General features: G+C 36.0%; 1 protein-coding gene across 1 annotated transcript in view; it reads right to left on the minus strand.

Moving 5' to 3' along the window:
* Positions 1 to 19,606, minus strand: part of LOC123656160 (myosin-3) — a 41,993-nt gene that overhangs the window by 330 nt on the left and 22,057 nt on the right. The window contains exons 17-39 of the mRNA XM_045591869.1: positions 18,758 to 18,991; positions 18,222 to 18,375; positions 17,796 to 18,119; positions 17,516 to 17,676; positions 17,280 to 17,405; positions 16,946 to 17,170; positions 16,281 to 16,598; positions 15,993 to 16,164; positions 15,781 to 15,907; positions 15,595 to 15,709; positions 15,108 to 15,266; positions 14,478 to 14,825; positions 14,153 to 14,317; positions 13,217 to 13,372; positions 4,321 to 4,419; positions 3,804 to 3,956; positions 3,572 to 3,709; positions 2,829 to 2,986; positions 1,698 to 1,815; positions 1,270 to 1,379; positions 1,016 to 1,175; positions 678 to 778; positions 46 to 166 (exon numbers count right to left, since the gene is read on the minus strand). Of these exons, the coding sequence (XP_045447825.1) occupies positions 46 to 166; positions 678 to 778; positions 1,016 to 1,175; positions 1,270 to 1,379; positions 1,698 to 1,815; positions 2,829 to 2,986; positions 3,572 to 3,709; positions 3,804 to 3,956; positions 4,321 to 4,419; positions 13,217 to 13,372; positions 14,153 to 14,317; positions 14,478 to 14,825; positions 15,108 to 15,266; positions 15,595 to 15,709; positions 15,781 to 15,907; positions 15,993 to 16,164; positions 16,281 to 16,598; positions 16,946 to 17,170; positions 17,280 to 17,405; positions 17,516 to 17,676; positions 17,796 to 18,119; positions 18,222 to 18,375; positions 18,758 to 18,991 (3,942 nt within the window). The remainder of the gene's footprint in view (positions 1 to 45; positions 167 to 677; positions 779 to 1,015; positions 1,176 to 1,269; positions 1,380 to 1,697; positions 1,816 to 2,828; positions 2,987 to 3,571; positions 3,710 to 3,803; positions 3,957 to 4,320; positions 4,420 to 13,216; positions 13,373 to 14,152; positions 14,318 to 14,477; positions 14,826 to 15,107; positions 15,267 to 15,594; positions 15,710 to 15,780; positions 15,908 to 15,992; positions 16,165 to 16,280; positions 16,599 to 16,945; positions 17,171 to 17,279; positions 17,406 to 17,515; positions 17,677 to 17,795; positions 18,120 to 18,221; positions 18,376 to 18,757; positions 18,992 to 19,606) is intronic.

Genomic DNA, 19,606 nt, shown 5'->3' on the forward strand with positions numbered 1-19,606 from the left:
TTTTTCAAAAATAGCCTAACAATTATTGGCAATGGGTAACCGTACCGGTTTAACAGTAGTACGTGTTAGAGTATTTGCACTGGCGTTGCGTAGAATTGGCTTCGTGTTCGCAATACCAGTGGTGCTACCAGTTGCGCTAGCCGGGCGCTCTGGGCTTTGGTCTTTACTGGATAAATAGTAAAAAAAAAAACATTAGAAAATAATTTCGTGAAAAGATAAATGGCAAGAAACTTGTTTTTTATTTATAAAAGAACAAAAATGAGCAAACAGTTCTATCTGACAGTAATTTTCTATAGCCAACCATGGACATTAGCAACAATAAGAGATTTTATTACGTGTAACGACTTTTTGAAGTAGGTTACTGGTCTTTTAGGAAAAGTTATTCGAGCACGACTAATAAATTATTCCACAGCTCCATATTCATAGAAGAAATAAAAAAAACCGCTGGGGCTGCAAATTAGGTACAAATTGAGCCCTTTTAGAAGTTGTTATGTAGAATAAAAAAAGAAGTATTAATTCAAATACAACTTAACTGATTGAATTTTTACTAAGACTAATTTTTTTATGGTAATGGTTATGATAGAAGTAAATAATGGACGGTTTTGAATTGGCGGCTGTTTGGTGAAAATATTAGATGTAGAACCAAAACAAATATAATACTTTAATTAATTTCAGACCTGTTTCCGCGAGATAGTTGTCCTTTTCTGCTGAACATGTCGGATAGTCTTCCTCGAAGATCGCGTTTGCTTCCCGCTGCGCTCATATCAGAATCTGAGCCCTAATGATGATTAACAATACTTGCATATAAAATATTGTCTGACACACGAGAGCTATTTAATTAAGGCAACTTATAACTATAGTTTACCTACACATATATGTATAAAAGCTATGTTAATTATTAAGTTTAATTATTACTGTTACAGTAAATATGAATTTCACAATTAAACATGTTAATTAAAATAACAATAATAATAACGGTATATTTAGCCAACGATTTCTTATGCTTTAAAAATACCTGTGATACAGTTCCTATTGGTCTAAACTCCTCGTTACCAACGTGGTCATCGATAGAGCGGGATTTAGTGAACTCTTTCAGTTTACCAAATAGACCCTTCTTTTTCTTTTTCTTGTCTGAAGGCAACACGTCACTTTGAACTGAACCTCCTGATAACCGGCTGTAAATTGATGTTATCAAATTTAAGATAAATAATTATAAGTTTTAAAACTTACTTTTTAAAACACTTAGGTATAAGTCTTGAAAAAACTTACCTATCGAGACTCGAGTCACGTTGCATGGTGAATAGTCGCATATCTGAATCACCATCTAAAGATTGCAACGAAGATACGCTATTGTCATCTATTGATTTCCAAATAGCCGTCTGGAAAAAATACATTTTAACTTTACAATTTAATGATAGAATTATTTAAATAATAATAATTTTAATAAGACACTAAAAGTTCTTACTTTGACCTGTATATTTATAAAATTATTATTTTTATATATAAATTGCTTATTTATTTTTGGGGTTTATGATGTATGTACATATAGATATTGCCTCTGACAGTAAATAGAAATATTTCAAGTTTTAGAATTGATAATAATGTATTCTAACGGAAGAACATAGAAATCACATAATTTGGATGAAAAAGAGACCTGAGTCAGGCAGATTGCTATAGTCACATAGAAGTTTAAGTACCTGTTCTTTAGTGGTTTGTTCCAGAGATATCGATCGCTTTTTCAGCGACGGTGCTCGTGAAGGCGTCCGAGAGGCTGGCGCAACCGACAGGTTGTCACGCGGCTCCGTCGACATAGCCCTGATAAAAATAAGAATTTATGAAATAATTGTCTATATAATATTGGAGTTATTTTGAGGTTTTTTTACAGGGCACTGTATAATCGATATTGAAGCTAAAGTTGCTTTTAATTCTGTCTATCTGTTTGCTGTGTGGTTACGGTAATGAAGAATATAACCACCCCCTCTTTTCCCGTGGGTATCGTAAGAGGCGACTAAGGGATAACACAGTTTCACTATAACCTTGGAATTCAAGAAGCCGACCGATGGCGGGAAAATCATCCAACTGCTGGCTTTGAAATACACAGGCCGAAGATAGGCAGCAGCGTCTTCGGTGCAAAAAAGCCAGCCCTGCGGTCACCAACCCGCCTGCCCAGCGTGGTGACTATGGGCAAAACACATGAGTTCACGCCATTTTTGCGCGAACTTGTGAAGGCCTATGTCCAGCAGTGGACTGTGATAGGCTGAATTGATGATGATGATGATGATTTGTTTGTATGTATCTTGGCTATGCGTCATGCTAAAACTACTTAATGAACTGTTTAACTGAATTCCGTACCTACTACGAGTTCGCTCATTGGGTATTTTTTTAAATAAATTATATTAGTTATCTTGAGTGAGATGTAAGTGAAAATATGTTATTGTGAATAAAGTTGAGGGCGGTGAATAGTTATTGTTGACTGGCGATAGCAATGGCGTAGTGGTTTGTGTGTTGTGTGGGCGCCTAAAAACCGACGGTAGCGGGTTCGATTGTCGCTCGAAGTCCTCTGAGTGTCTGTCCTTATGGGTCTCCCCATCGTGTCTCAGAACGCACGTTAAGCTGTCGGTTTTGACCCAGCGGTGGGACGTTACAAGATGTATGTTACTCACTGAAATGTAATCGCTAAGGAATTTGTTAAAAGCCCCTGAATCCTCACTGTACGAGTATTGATGGACGCGGATGATTAGAATCCAGCACCTTAGGAACCGATTAAAGAACGAGTAGCGTATACTTAAAAAGGTAGCACTCGTGTGTTCCGAGTCAGTAACGGTTACCGCCTGGCGCTGGCCTGCTGGCGGCGCCGCCGCTCGGCGATGCGCGAGGCGCGCAGCTCGTCGGCCAGGCGGCGCAGGCGCGCGCCCGCGCCCGCCCGCGCCGCGCGCGCCGCCTCGCCGCCCTCCGGCGTGCCCGAGCGCGAGCGCGACGCGGACGACTGCGGTGAATGACCCATTAAACAAAATCAACTAAAAATTTAAATGTCACAATATTTTAAAATTAAAAACAATAATAACAAACAATACAAATAAAATTTATAATGATACAATAATAAAATAAATAATTATTATTTGCAAGAAATATAGTTTTACAGAAAATATATAAAGTTACAGAGCATCTCAGACATTTCGCCTATGATAGGCAAGCAAAAACATATTATATAATAAGATAAAGTCCGATTTAATAACTGACGAAGTCGAAGGAATTACTTCACTACTTAAAACTAACGAGTATAATATAAATTCTTAAAAGAATACCAGTAATTATATATCTATCTACATTTGTAAAGCAAGCAAGATTGTCTAAACTTAATCGGTGACTGATGAAACCACGAGGAATGTTTATTTTCATAAAAAGTGGTAATTTTATTTTTGGATTTGATGTTGTATTAAGATTTAATTTATCCTTGTACACGTATATTTTATTTCTTACATACATACAGTGAGCTTTTTTTATCTTTTGTTCAAGTTTTAAAAATAGATAGGCATTTGACGGTTAAAAATTCGAAGTCAAGAGCACTCACCCTATTTCTTCTAGGAGGAGTAGGTGTCATTAAACTCTTCTCCGGGTTAACAGTCGGCTCAGTTCGGAATAAGTCCGGGCTCTGTTTCATCAAATCGTCAATCGTTTCCAGCAGTTGAGTAATAATTCTATCGTCTTCCTGTAAAATTGTTAAAGATTTTAATTTAGGTGATCATCCTAGTAGGCGTACAGAAGACCTCAAATATCATGTATAGTAAAAAACTAAATCTTGCCTGTTGCGTGCGCTTGAGGGAGGCAACGAGTAGCTTGTTCTGGTCGCGATCGCGGTCATGACGTTCCTTGTCGCGTCGCAGTTTCTCATTGGCCGTACGCAGTTTGGCGTGCGCGTCTCGTAACTCTAGCAAGTCGCATTGCAGCTCTGTCACCTAGAGTTCAATGTTTATACAGGTGTAAAGGTTATATACACAATCTGTTTAGAGGGTTGATGTGAACTTATCACGTCTATAACAACAACAACAACGATGACGAACGACGAAGATACAAGTTGTATTGAAAGGTAAAACTTATAAACTTTCTACTATTGGGTAAAAGCAGTCTAATTAAGGAAGAGTGTTAGAGCTTATGAAGATTGCGCCGATATTAAAGAAGGAAACTGTTTTTTTTTAAACACACTGGTGTTTTTTAAAATATTTAGCATCATCGCCAAATATATATGATAAGTTCATATGTGTATATTAAACTTTTCTACGTATCTTAAGTGACTCATATAATATAATTTTTTCAATGTACCTTTTTCTTCGCTTCTTCGGTCTCCTCCTCAGTAGTCCTCTTTAATTGTTCTATTCTTCTCTTCATGTCTAGTCTCTCTTTTTCCCTCTCTCGCTCCAACTAGTAAGTATGTATTATATATCTTTAATATATATTTTCAGACCACCTATGTAATGCAAGTATTGCGTAGCAAAAGTAGACCCTTAGACCCAGAATCTCATTTATGGTCACATATATCGCACCCTTAATAAAACAAAGATGTAACTCAAAAATCGCAAATTGTGGGAATTGGCGTTTGAAGTTTAGCACTTTTTCCGCATTGTGTTTGATTAAAAATTACCAATTATTTGTAATGCTCTTAATGACTTTTACTATTGATATCAGTAGTTTAAAGTACAGAGATTAATAGAATAATAGAAAAACAACTGTGTTACAGTCTATAATAGCTGTAAAATGGAGATGAAAAAAAAGTTCCGACTTAAATCTCTTTATGCCAAAAATTACTTAATATTTTAGGTAGTATTTCAAAAAAATTCTCTTTAGTATTAAAACATAACAAAAAGTTTTAAAAATAAATCACAATGTTTCGTTTTATGATTATTTAATTGTAATTATGACGTTGTATGTATTAATGCATCATTTTTTTATAAAACGAAAACTGAAATTTATCACCTTTTTTTTAAATTAAACAAATTTTTATTAATCATCTCATATTTATATATCTCTTTATGGCTACAAATATCGTTTTTTAAACAAAACAAAAACTATACACTATTATAAGAATTAGGTACAATTAGTCTCTAGTAAATATCTCCTAAAAACACAGACACAGATAATTACTAACCACAAATAATCTAATATATAAAATTCTCGTGTCGCGGTGTTTGTAGTTAAACTCCTCCGAAACGGCTAGACCGATTCACACGAAATTTCGTGTGCATATCGGGTAGGTCTGAGAATCAAACAACATCTATTTTTCATACCCCTAAGTTAAAGGGGGGGGGATTAAGGGGTTTAATAACATATATGGCAAAACAAAGTTTGCGGGGTCAGCTAGTAAATAGTATAAAAATCAGCAGTCTCTTCTTTCTTATAATGTCTATCATCTTGTTTTTGCTCATTGTTTGAATTATCATATGATACCTACACATAGATCACACTGACCTGTTTTTGGTTGGTGAAACCCTAAGTTAAATACCGTCGGAATCAATATTTTCTGCACATTTGAATCGTCTCGCCATAAGACTCGACGAATTCCAACCACCAGAGCAGGTTGGGTTTCGAAATGGCTACAACACCGTAGACCACATCCATACTGTTCGACAGATTATTCAAAAGACAGAGACATATAATCAGCCGCTGTGTATGGAATTTGTGGACTGCGAGAAAGCCTTCAACTGTGTCGAGACCTGGGCTGTCCTGGACTCTCTGCAGAGATGTCATATCGACTGGTGATATATCGTGGTACTGATGAGATGTATGTACGACGCAACGACGATGACCGTTCATGTCCAGGACCAGAGAACAATACCTATTTCCCTGCTGCGTGGGGTAAGACAGCAGGATGTAATATCACCGAAACTGTTTACCACTGCGTTGCAGGATATCTTTAAGATCTTGAACAAGGCATCAATGTCAACGGTGAATACATCTCTCACCTTCGTTCGCCGACGATATCGTCATCTTTACGGACACGTTAGATGAGTTAGGCCAAATGCTAGCCGGTCTAAACGAGTCCTCCCGACGTGTCGTTCTCTGTATGAACTTGGACAAAACGAAAGTTATGTCTAACAACCAAGTCATACCGAAACAGGTATCGGTCGATGGTACCCTTCTCTAAGTTGTTCAGGATTATATTTACTTAGGCCACACTATCCAACTAGGCCGCAACAACTTTTAGAAGGAGGCCGATAGGAGGATTCGGTGGGGCTGGGCGGCATTTGGCAGGCTTCGTCGAGTCTTCACTTCGAAGATTCCGCAATGCTTGAAGACAAAAGTCTTCGAGCAATACGTCCTGCCTGTGTTAACATACCGAGCCGAGACATGGACACTGACGAAGGGACTGGTCCACAAATATAAAGTCCCTCAATGTGCAATGGAACTGGCCATGCTTGGGGTTTCCCTCAAAGATAGGATTAGAAACGAGACTACCGCGAGAGAACGAAAGTAACCGATATAGCCCACAGAATTAGCAAGTTGAAGTGGCAGTGGGCTGGTCATCTGTGGCGCAGGACCGGTGGCTGTTGGAGCAGACGCGTCCTGGAGTAGAGATCGCGTCTTGGCAAACACAGTGTGTGACGCCCTCTGGCCCGTTGGACCGACGATCTACCTAAGATTGCCGGTGTAAGTTGGATGAGGATTGCGGAAAACCGGGATGTCTAGCGCGAACTTGGGGAGGCCTATGTCAGTCAGAGTCAGAAGAACTTTGATTTTCAAACATAAAATTTCTTCTGTTGACAGGCTTATTAAACAACGTATTAAAATCTACAGTGCATCGTCGTCACTCAGGTCGACGTCACTTAGATCTGTGTATTATACTGGAGAAATATTGTAACTGGCCACACTATTGTAATTTCGTCGCTCTCTCAGCTGAATTTGCTCATATTTTGCTCAGTATTTTGTGGTGAATTGGTGTAAGACGTCTTTTCTTCACAATCCGTTGTAACGTTTTGTGAGGCAGGGTTTTGGGTAGGCATTGAACTATTGGAGCTTGAAAAACTGGATGTAGATGAGCTAGAAGAGCTTGACGATGATGAGCTAGATGAATCGGAACTAGATGAAGATGATCTTGAAGACGAACTAGAGGACTGTAAATGGCTAGTATTATTTAGGTGTCATTTTTCTCGTCAACTCATAAGTGACAGTAAAATATTGAGTCGGTGTCATCATTTTCGTCAGCTCTGCAGTTACATTTTTGGGCTCTGGAGATATATGTATTTTGTTGATTTTCCTCTTCAACCTGCATAACTTCTTTAGTCTAAAATAACAATAATTCATAACACTGTAGTATATTTTAAGGATGAATAATAATCATAATTATTTAACGTCAAAATAGCAGCATTGTTGCTGTACTGTGTGGCTACGGTACTAAAGAATATAGCCACCCCCTCTCTTCCCGTGGGTGTCGTAAGGACACCTTGGAACTTAAAAAGCCGACCGGTGGCGGGATAACCATCCAACTGCTGGCTTTTAAATACACAGGCAGAAGACGGGCAGCAGCGTCTTCGGTGCGACAAAGCCAGTACTGCGGTCACCAACCCGCCTGCCCAGCGTGGTGACTATGGGCAAAACACATGAGTTCACGTTATTTTTGGCGTAAACTTGTGGAGGCCTATGTCCAGCAGTGGACTGTATAGGCTGTAATGATGATGATGAGCAGCATTGTTGAATGACAATGATCTATTCAGTCGTTTTGCCATAAAAGAGTAACAATCATCCATCCATACGTCATCCTCATAAACTTTCACATTTATTACAGTAATCAGATGAAAAAAAATTTATAACTTATTACACTATTATTATATTACTTAAAAAGCCGACCGGTGGCGGGATAACCATCCAATTGCTGGCTTTGAAATACACAGGCCGAAGACGGGCAGCAGCGTCTTCGGAGCGACAAAGTCAGCCCTGCGGTCACCAACCCGCCTGCCCAGCGTGGTGACTATGGGCAAAACACATAACGCACCCTTAATAAAACAAAGATGTAACTCAAAAATCGCAAATTGTGGGAATTGGCGTTTGAAGTTTAGCACTTTTTCCGCATTGTGTTTGATTAAAAATTACCAATTATTTGTAATGCTCTTAATGACTTTTACTATTGATATCAGTAGTTTAAAGTACAGAGATTAATAGAATAATAGAAAAACAACTGTGTTACAGTCTATAATAGCTGTAAAATGGAGATGAAAAAAAAGTTCCGACTTAAATCTCTTTATGCCAAAAATTACTTAATATTTTAGGTAGTATTTCAAAAAAATTCTCTTTAGTATTAAAACATAACAAAAAGTTTTAAAAATAAATCACAATGTTTCGTTTTATGATTATTTAATTGTAATTATGACGTTGTATGTATTAATGAATCATTTTTTTATAAAACGAAAACTGAAATTTATCACCTTTTTTTGAATTAAACAAATTTTTATTAATCATCTCATATTTATATATCTCTCTATGGCTACAAATATTGTTTTTTAAACAAAACAAAAACTATACACTATTATAAGAATTAGGTACAATTAGTCTCTAGTAAATATCTCCTAAAATCACAAATAATTACTAACCACAAATAATCTAATATATAAAATTCTCGTGTCACGGTGTTTGTAGTTAAACTCCTCCGAAACGGCTAGACCGATTCACACGAAATTTTGTGTGCATATCGGGTAGGTCTGAGAATCGAACAACATCTATTTTTCATACCCCTAAGTTAAAAAGGGGGGGGGGGGGATTAAGGGGTTTAATAACATATATGGCAAAACAAAGTTTGCGGGGTAAGCTAGTAAATAGTATAAAAATCAGCAGTCTCTTCTTTCTTATAATGTCTATCATCTTGTTTTTGCTCATTGCTTGAATTATCATATGATACACATAGATCACACTGACCTGTTTTTGGTTGGTGAAACCCTAAGTTAAATACCGTCGGAATCAATATTTTCTGCACATTTAAATCGTCTCGCTGAAAGACTCGACGAATTCCAACCACCAGAGCAGGTTGGGTTTCGAAATGGCTACAACACCGTAGACCACATCCATACTGTTCGACAGATTATTCAAAAGACATAGACATATAATCAGCCGCTGTGTATGGAATTTGTGGACTGTGAGAAAGCCTTCAACTGTGTCGAGACCTGGGCTGTCCTGGACTCTCTGCAGAGATGTCATATCGACTGGCGATATATCGTGGTACTGAGATGTATGTACGACGCAACGACGATGACCGTTCATGTCCAGGACCAGAGAACAATACCTATTTCCCTGCGGCGTGGGGTAAGACAGCAAGATGTAATATCACCGAAACTGTTTACTACTGCGCTGGAGGATATCTTTAAGATCTTGAACAAGGCATCAATGTCAACGGTGAATACATCTCTCACCTTCGTTTCGCCGACGATATCGTCATCTTTGCGGACACGTTAGATGAGTTAGGCCAAATGCTAGCCGGTCTAAACGAGTCCTCCCGACGTGTCGTTCTCTGTATGAACTTGGACAAAACGAAAGTTATGTTCTCTAAGTTGTTCAGGATTATATTTACTTAGGCCATACTATCCAACTAGGCCGCAACAACTTTGAGAAGGAGACCGATAGGAGGATTCGGTGGGGCTGGGCGGCATTTGGCAGGCTTCGTCGAGTCTTCACTTCGAAGATTCCGCAATGCTTGAAGACAAAAGTCTTCGAGCAATACGTCCTGCCTGTGTTAACATACCGAGCCGAGACATGGACACTGACGAAGGGACTGGTCCACAAATATAAAGTCCCTCAACGTGCAATGGAACTGGCCATGCTTGGGGTTTCCCTCAAAGATAGGATTAGAAACGAGACTACCGAGAGAGAACGAAAGTAACCGATATAGCCCACAGAATTAGCAAGTTGAAGTGGCAGTGGGCTGGTCATCTGTGGCGCAGGACCGGTGGCTGTTGGAGCAGACGCGTCCTGTAGTAGAGATCGCATCTTGGCAAACACAGTGTGTGACGTCCTCTGGCCCGTTGGACCGACGATCTACCTAAGATTGCCAGTGTAAGCTGGATGAGGATTGCGGAAAACCGGGATGTCTAGCGCGAACTTGGGGAGGCCTATGTCCAGCAGTGCATTGCAATAGGCTGAACTGACTGACAAATATTTGGTTTATTATTGCAGTCAGAGTCAGAAGAACTTTGATTTTCAAACATAATATTTCTTCTGTTGACAGGCTTATTAAACAACGTATTAAAATCTACAGTGCATCGTCGTCACTCCGGTCGACGTCACTTAGATCTGTGTATTATACTGGAGAAATATTGTAACTGGCCACACTATTGTAATTTCGTCGCTCTCTCAGCTGAATTTGCTCATATTTTGCTCAGTATTTTGTGGTGAATTGGTGTAAGACGTCTTTTCTTCACAATCCGTTGTAACGTTTTGTGGGGCAGGGTTTTGGGTAGGCATTGAACTATTGGAGCTTGAAAAACTGGATGAAGATGAGCTAGAAGAGCTTGACGATGATGAGCTAGATGAATCGGAACTAGATGAAGATGATCTTGAAGACGAACTAGAGGACTGTAAATGGCAAGTATTATTTAGGTGTCATTTTTCTCGTCAACTCATAAGTGACAGTAAAATATTGAGTCGGTGTCATCATTTTCGTCAGCTCTGCAGTTACATTTTTGGGCTCTGGAGATATATGTATTTTGTTGATTTTCCTCTTCAACCTGCATAACTTCTTTAGTCTAAAATAACAATAATTCATAACACTGTAGTATATTTTAAGGATGAATAATAATCATAATTATTTAACGTCAAAATAGCAGCATTGTTGAATGACAATGATCTATTCAGTCGTTTTGCCATAAAAGAGTAACAATCATCCATCCATACGTCATCCTCATAAACTTTCACATTTATTACAGTAATCAGATGAAAAAATTTTTATAACTTATTACACTATTATTATATTACTTAAAAAGCCGACCGGTGGCGGGATAACCATCCAATTGCTGGCTTTGAAATACACAGGCCGAAGACGGGCAGCAGCGTCTTCGGAGCGACAAAGCCAGCCCTGCGGTCACCAACTCGCCTGCCCAGCGTGGTGACTATGGGCAAAACACATAAGTTCACGCTATTTTTGGCGAAAGCTTGTGGAGGCCTATGTCCAGCAGTGGACTGTATAGGTTGTAATGATACACTATTATGTTTATCTTATAACTTTTACGCTCGATACGCTGTAACTCTTCATTATGATGTTCAGTTTCTGAATGTGGTATTAAACTTAAAAAAAATTGTGAGCTCTAAGACCATTTTCAAAACCTATACAAATAAGCACAACAGTTACAAGTTATTCTTAACTTTTACACGAAAAGGGAATTAATATTGAAAGTTTTTACTTATCTTTCGTCATTCTAAATAATAAAAAGAAGTAAACAAAAGTAACTTTTATAAATAGCCTTATTTATTACAATAAAGTGATACTTAACCAATTACTCCAACAACTAAGGCATATATTTCAATAAAAAACTGAAGTGTTAGGCGTTAACTTTGTAAAATTTGTCAATTTTTAAAACAAAACCGAAGTAAATCCAAATGTTACACATCATTATCAAATGCGTTTTCTGAGAGAATGAAGTATAACAAAAATCATCTTTTTATTTTAAATCCCTTTTAATCTAATATCGAATTATTTGATGTTACTCAAAACGGCAGCACTTCAATCTCCGCTCACTGCCGGTGCATCTCTGAATCACGCCACTTTATGAGAACTGACTTGTCAGTTCCAGTTGATAGAAAAGAGAGCAACAGTCGCGTATCTCTCTGTATCTTATAGTTAAAACGCCGGAGTCGAAGTCTACCTATTCTTTACGCGACGAAGACGGGTTTTCTTGTAAAATCTCCAAATCCACAAATTTTGAGTTACATCTTTGTTTTATTAAAGGTGCGATAAGTTCACGCTATTTTTGGCGAAAGCTTGTGAAGGCCTATGTCCAGCTGTGGACTGTATAGGTTGTAATGATACACTATTATGTTTATCTTATAACTTTTACGCTCGATACGCTGTAACTCTTCATTGTGGTGTTCAGTTTCTGAATGTGGTATTAAACTTAAAAAAAATTGTGAGCTCTAAGACCATTTTCAAAACCTATACAAATAAGCACAACAGTTACAAGTTATTCTTAACTTTTACACGAAAAGGGAATTAATGTTGAAAGTTTTTACTTATCTTTCGTCATTCTAAATAATAAAAAGAAGTAAACAAAAGTGACTTTTATAAATAGCCTTATTTATTACAATAAAGTGATACTTAACCAATTACTCCAACAACTAAGGCATATATTTCAATATAAAACTGAAGTGTTAGGCGTTAACTTTGTAAAATTTGTCAATTTTTAAAACAAAACCGAAGTAAATCCAAATGTTACACATCATTATCAAATGCGTTTTCTGAGAGAATGAAGTATAACAAAAATCATCTTTTTATTTTAAATCCCTTTTAATCCAATATCGAATTATTTGATGTTACTCAAAAGGCAGCACTTCAATCTCCGCTCACTGCCGGTGCATCTCTGAATCACGCCACTTTATAAGAACTGACTTGTCAGTTCCAGTTGATAGAAAAGAGAGCAACAGTCGCGTATCTCTCTGTATCTTATAGTTAAAACGCCGGAGTCGAAGTCTAACTATTCATTACGCGACGAAGACGGGTTTTATTGTAAAATCTCCAAATCCACAAATTTTGAGTTACATCTTTGTTTTATTAAAGGTGCGATATGATCTTCCAGCGTGAAAGAAATTTAAAAAATCATTATATTTGGATTATATTAGTATAAATAATCCAAAACTTCTAGTTTATATATTTGCTATAAAACGAGTCAAGCTACTCCAATGGTACGATGTATGTACCTTAAAAAAATAAAAAAAACAAGCAAAAGACCGAGATTGATTCTTCGAGGAGTGGGTACCTCGAAGGGTGTCAGCGTCGCGAGGTAGGTAATTATAGCGAGGGTATATTTAATAAAATCTCGACTAGTCCGTTGGCGCAGTGTGCAATGACCCTGCTTTCTGCTAGGGGGTTTTGGGTTCGATTCCTGCCCCGAGTCTGAGTGTAAAATAATTGTAGCTAATCCCTATATCAGTCGGCTATTACCTATAACACATTAAGTCGCTTACTGTAGGAACAGACAACCGTGCGTGAATGTCAAAACAAGCTTCTGGTGGTTCGAGCAACGCATACCTCGAAGAGCGTCTGGCGCAGGTCGCGCGCCAGCGTGGAGGTCTCGTGCAGCAGGCGCTGCTGCTCGTCGCGCTCCTTGTGCCACGCCAGCTCCATGCGCGTCGCCAGCCCCGCCACGCGCGCGCGCCCCGACGACAGCAGCCGCTCCTCCTCGTACTGCGGCCGGGAAACACGATTACTTTTACTACTAAGTGTTCATTTTGTTCTTGTAATCGTAATTAATGTCTTGTGTTTAATCGGAAATAAAGCTCTTACCGATGTGTAAAATTTTGTAGAATTATTAGGATATATCTTTTATGTTTCTAAGACCATAATTATATATATATATTACTAGCTGACCCGGCGAACTTCGTATCGCCTAACAGTCACTTTTAAGTATTATCACAAATCTTTTGTTTGGGAGTATAGAAAAGTGTTGTTTTTAGACTTTTTCAGAAAATTTAAATTTTTTTTTGAATTTTTCTCTCCGTAAGAACCATCCTCGTACTTCAAGGAATATTTTAAAAAAAGAATTAACGAAATCGGTCCAACCGTTCTCTTGTTTTGCGCTTAGCAACACATTCAGCGACTCATTTTTATATTATAGATATGCCAAGGCCATGGGCGGCGCATGAAATGGGGCGGCAAAATCAGCACAATTTTTTCAATTAATAATCAGCACAATTTTTAGAGTTAAAAAAAAGAATAAAAAATGGGGCGATAAATTATAGGTGGGCCGCGGGCGGCAAAAACTCACTCTATAAGACATGAAAAAAATGTTTAATCTTATCTGAATGTGTATAAGAGAAGTACGAGACTAGCTGAGTTTATTAGAATTATCACTTGTTACATTTTCCTTTTGCTTGTAAAAGTTAAAAAAGTAGGTGCCCGAACAGCTTTTAATTGGAAATATATGTTGGTGTAACTTAAAATTAATAAATATAATTAGTTACTAACTTCATTTAATCGCGATTGCATCTCAGCGAAACGGACTTCTGCCGAGGAGCGCTCGCTGACAAGTTCCGTGTTAAGCTTTGAGGCCAGAAGGCGCGCTTCGCAAAGCTCATCTTCAGTGCACGCCAATTGCTGTTCTAGTATTGCAACTTTGTTTCGATATTCCTCCTGAAAGGAAAAGTAACGTTATTATATCGGCTATATACATAAATATACTTAGTACTTTAGTGCGCATTGGTAGCTAGGCTTATAAAAAAAAACAAAATATGTGTCTGTTTTAAAGTTAATTTGTGCATATTAAATAAACAAATTAAAAAAAAATCTTTACCTCATCAGTGCTTGATATTGAATTGCGAGTTGCTCTTTTATCGCCATTTTTCATATCTGTCACTGACTTTTGTGCCACATCTAGCATTTGTTTGTAATTGTCGCGTTCTCGTCTAAATCGCGACACTTGATTGTGTAATGACTTGAGCTCATCTCGCATCGTATTCATTTGTGCTTCATATCGCTTTTTTATTTCTGCTACTTCATTCTTCCTCGCTTTGTCAGCTTGTTCAAGTCGAGTGTTGAGCGACGCCAGTTCACGTTCTAGTTCAGCATTATCAGATTTCAACGTCCTTTGAACATTCGTTACTTTTTCATAATCTTCAAGTTTTTTTCGAGCGTCTTCCAACTGAAAAGCGTGATCAAAAGATACATATAGATTTTACAATGACTTTTCTACTATATTAACAGCATTATTTTATAAATAATAAAATAGTTTATTCTGGTATTGAGTAATAGTTAATTTTGGAATTATCTAAATTTAAAATTAATCTAATCCTGACTTGGATTCGCACACTATGCATCTAATGTACTTGTAAATTTGTAACAACATTTATTTTAAGATTAAAAAATACAGTTTTTATTATTTCAGTGTAGAATTCGTTCAAGAATTTTTGATTACTTGACTTACTTCTTTTTTGGCAACTTCGTGATGATGAGAAAGCATGTCATGGGCTTCTTTAGCGGCGCGAAGATCTTTTTCTTGTTGTTCCAGACGAGCCGTGAGCCTTGCACGTTCCACTTCCCAACCGCCGCCGCACAAGCGCTCTTGCAAGGACGCTATTTCTCTCTATTGATATTTAATAATAAAAAAAGTTTGAAATTAGACTATATTTAGAAGCCTTAAATTTTTGAACAACTGCCGTCTAAATGTTCTTTATGTTAGTAATAGCTATGGCCTCAATTTTTTTTAGTTAAAAATATGTGCTATATTTTAAAACTAACTAAATAACGTGGAAACCAAATTGCTATCAGAAAGTTGTTTAAATTTTTGTATTATATTCATATTTTTAAATCTCCAAGACATTATTGAAACTCTTGTTAGAAAAGAGAAACTTCCATAGACATAAAAGAGTATATTGTTAGAAAGTTCTGAAGTGATAACATTTGTAACGTGCCTGAAGCTCAGTCTTTTCTTTGTTCCAGTTGACCGTCTGGCTGCCGTAGCTATCTTGTAACGCTTTCATTTCAGCCAATACTGCGTCTAATTCCTTTTGTGCTATTAGAAGTTCACTGAAGAAAATAATAATTAAATTTTGGGAAATCAGTTAAATAAAATTTAAGAGATAAAAAAATATTCTTACCTCTGTGCTTTTTCTTTATCAACAGTAAGTCTCGCTTTCGTAACGACATGTTCTTCCTCTAGTAATTCGTATTTACCTGTCAACTCTTCGTACTCTGCTTTTTCAACCGCTAATGAATGTTCTAATTCTGTAATATTGAAAATTAACAATTAGTTACCATAAAATAAAATATTTACCTTAATTAAATAATATGGCAGGCTGTAGGTATATACTTTTTACTGCTTCTTCGTGTTCTTGTTTGAGTTCTGATATTCGTTTAGCACCAGCTCCAGAAGTTTGCTCTAAAACTTTTAATTTTCCTTTAAGGGTTGATAATTCGACTTCTTTATTTTTAATATCTTTGTCGTGATTAACACGGATACGTTCAAATTTCTTTCTCTCCGCCTATAATGAAATAAATTGACTGTAGCTATATGAAAAGTACTTTACTAGGTACTACTAAAGTCTAAGTAGTACTCTAGAACTAAATATATTTTTTACGAAACGAAAAATCGGTTTACCTGCAAATCCGTATCAAGCTCCGATGCTTTTTGTTCCCAATATGTAGCTTCCTTTTTCTCTGCTTTTAACTTATTTTCTAAGTCTTTTTTTTCATTTTCAAATTTGTTAACATCAGACTTTAACGATGTTACTTCCGTTTGCAATGTTGATAGTTCCTTTTCAGTCTTTTGTAGTTTATTTCTGTATGTTGCCAAATCTTCTTCTTTTTCCGTAATTTCCTGAGTGACTTTCTCATACTTTTCCTTAAGTTGAGCCATCTCAACTGATGAAATTGCTTCATCATACTTCTGAGTCGAGGTTTCACGTAGTGCATCTTCCTACAATTATTATTATATTAAATTCCCTGATTAAGGTGGCTAAGGCAATTATAAGAATATATATGGTGGTGATTAAGGCAATTATAAGAATATATACTAATATTTTAAAACGCAAAAAATTACAAATATACTTAAATAAATAATAGTTTAAGTAAACACAAAAACAAACGATACATCATAATCTTACGCTACTCGCTTATTGCTACGGTTCAAAGAGGTCATGCACAGGAATAAAACAAAACCTAGCACTGATTAAAAACAAAACGAAATTCTAATTCTAATAAAATGGCATAATAAAATTAGGGATATATTCATGCTATGTTTCAAAATCGGTAGATTGGAAATACCAGCTGCTTTATATGATTATCTTTTGCAGCTATGGAGGCCTCCAAGTGAGTTATTTTATTTTCATATTCTGATTTCAAATCTTTCATATCTGTTTCTAAAGTTATGATTTTGCTTTCGGCTTTAAAAAGTTTAGCTTGAAGGTCATCTTTTTCAGTTGTAAGATCAATAGAAATCCGTCTTTTTGAATTCGTCAGCGCTTCGTTTTGTTCTTTTTCTTCGGATAGCTAACATAAAAATAATTAAATGAACTAAACATAATGACTAGTGTTCTAAATGAACTTGTGTGCTTAGTATAAAATGTTTTGTCAATAAATAAATATAACGTTAAACTACCTCTTTTTCCAACTTTGCAACCCGATCCTTGCGAGTAGCTAATAATTTTTCTGTTTTCTTACATTTATCTTCAGCTTCTTTTAACTTTTTCTCCAATTCGTTTATCTTTTTAGTTTTATCTGCAACCTGCAACGAGAATAATAGAAATATACGTATTACAACATAGCAACTAAGATATTTATGTTGCCGGTATGTTTAAGGATAATGTAATAGGTACACGTATATCTATTACGTACCTCTTTTAGTAGTTTATTTTTATCTTGTTCTAATTTGTTAATGGCTTCCACTTGCTTCTTTAATTTATCAATTTCCTTGTCTTTAGTTTCCATTTCTTTTTTAAGGTCTTCAATTTTTTTCATGCAATCCGCCATGGCAGTCTGCTGGGAACTGTTTTTCTCTGAAACGTGTAGGATTATTTTATTAATATTGTGAAACAAAATCTTTATGTACTATAACAAAAACATATACTAAAATTTTTCTACGGAAAACTTTATTACTTTTTATGAATTAACTTACTTATATCAGAATTTAGTTTAGCGATTTGAGTTTCCAGATTTTTCTTCTCTTCTTTTAGTGTTTTACATTCAGTAACTGCGTTATTGCCATCTGTCTCTAAAGCCTTTAACTTGCTAATAAATGACTTATTTTCGGACTCCAATTTAGTATTTAAATCTTTGAGTTTTGAAATTTCACTCTGTAATCGGTTCTTTTCATTTATGAACTCAGTTTCAGTTTTATTCAATTTTGATTTTACATTTTCTATGTCTTTTTCTGCTTGACTTTTAAGAGTTAATTCTTTAGATGAAAGCCCGGAATTTTTCATTATGACATACATTTCTCCTACAAATATAATATATTATTTTTATGAGTTTAAAAAAACGTGAATCTACTACAAGAACTGTTTGTAAACATATCAATATGTAAATAAATAACAATTTTTACCGATTTCGTTTTCTAGTTCTTCCACCATTTTTTTCATTTGTAATTTAGTTGTTATATCCGTAACTTTTTTCGGTGTTCTTGGTTTGAAAGATTTAAGTGCATCTTCTTTTAATTCCTTTAACACAGCTTGTATTTTAAGTTTTTCTTTTTCAACCTTAATATTAAAATTAAATTAATAAGTTTAGGTATGGAAGTTTTTATAGAACTTGTTATTTTAACATCTCATCATCATCATTACAGCCTATCACAGTCCACTGCTGGACATAGGCCTCCATAAGTTTACGCCAAAAATAGCGTGAACTCATGTGTTTTGCTCATAGTCACCACGCTGGGCAGGCGAGTTAGTGACCGCAGTGCTGGCTTTGTCGCATCGAAGACGCTGCTGTCCGTCTTCGGCCTGTGTATTTCAAAGCTAGCAGTTGGATGGTTATCCCGCCACCGGTCGGCTTTTTAAGTTCCAATGTTCCAATCCTTTAGTACCGTAGCCACACAGTACCGGGCCGGTATAATGTTTTTTTTTACCAACGGTACATTACCTTGCTGAAGTTGAGCTTTAATTTATCCAGTTCGTCCTGTTTTTGCTTTAGAGCATCTGCTTCTTTTTTAGATTCACCGAATCGAACTTTCTTTTCGGTTTTTTCGTCTTTATTGTTTTCGTATTCACTTATTTTTGCTAGGGCTTCTTTAAGGTCGTTTTCTAGTTGACTTATTTTAGTTACATTTTGATCTAAACTTTTTTCTGTTTTTAAACTTTTTGCATTTTTCAGTAACTAAAATATGAGTACAGTAAAGAAAATATTAAATAAAAAGTAATTAAGCGACAAAAAAACGGAGGAGGTTCTCAAGTCGACGCGTATATTTTTTTTATGTATGACCACGCATAACTTTTTACAGATTAGTTCGATTTTGATAATTCTTTTTTTTTTATTGGAAAGAGTATAACCCCGAAGCTGGTCCTATATACATTTGAAAATAAAAATCCAACCCCAAGGGTAGGAAATTTATTCTAGATTCTTCTAAATATCTTTTTCTCATTCGAGCAGCATTTTTAATAGGTCTACCCATGTTGGTATATAAAGCCTGTTTTTTAAATATTTATACGCTTTACGTAATTATTCAATTACACAGCTTGTTTGGCGCCGACTCAAAATTACTTAGCTATACTTACATTAGTTTTAGAACTTAGTTAATAAGGTTAATTAAAAACTCAACTATTTATAAAAATATGTACTTAGATATAGTTTAATTACTTTAAGAAGTTAGTTATTAAGGTTAAATTAAAATGGTTTAATATTTTTTTGCTTATCAGTTTTTTTGGCGGTTTAATTTTTTGTCAAAAAGTTTTTATTTTAAACGTAAATTATAATATATTAGACTTGAATAAA

This window comes from Melitaea cinxia, chromosome 1, assembly GCF_905220565.1.
Source record: "Melitaea cinxia chromosome 1, ilMelCinx1.1, whole genome shotgun sequence".
NCBI classification, from domain to species: Eukaryota; Metazoa; Arthropoda; class Insecta; order Lepidoptera; family Nymphalidae; genus Melitaea; species Melitaea cinxia.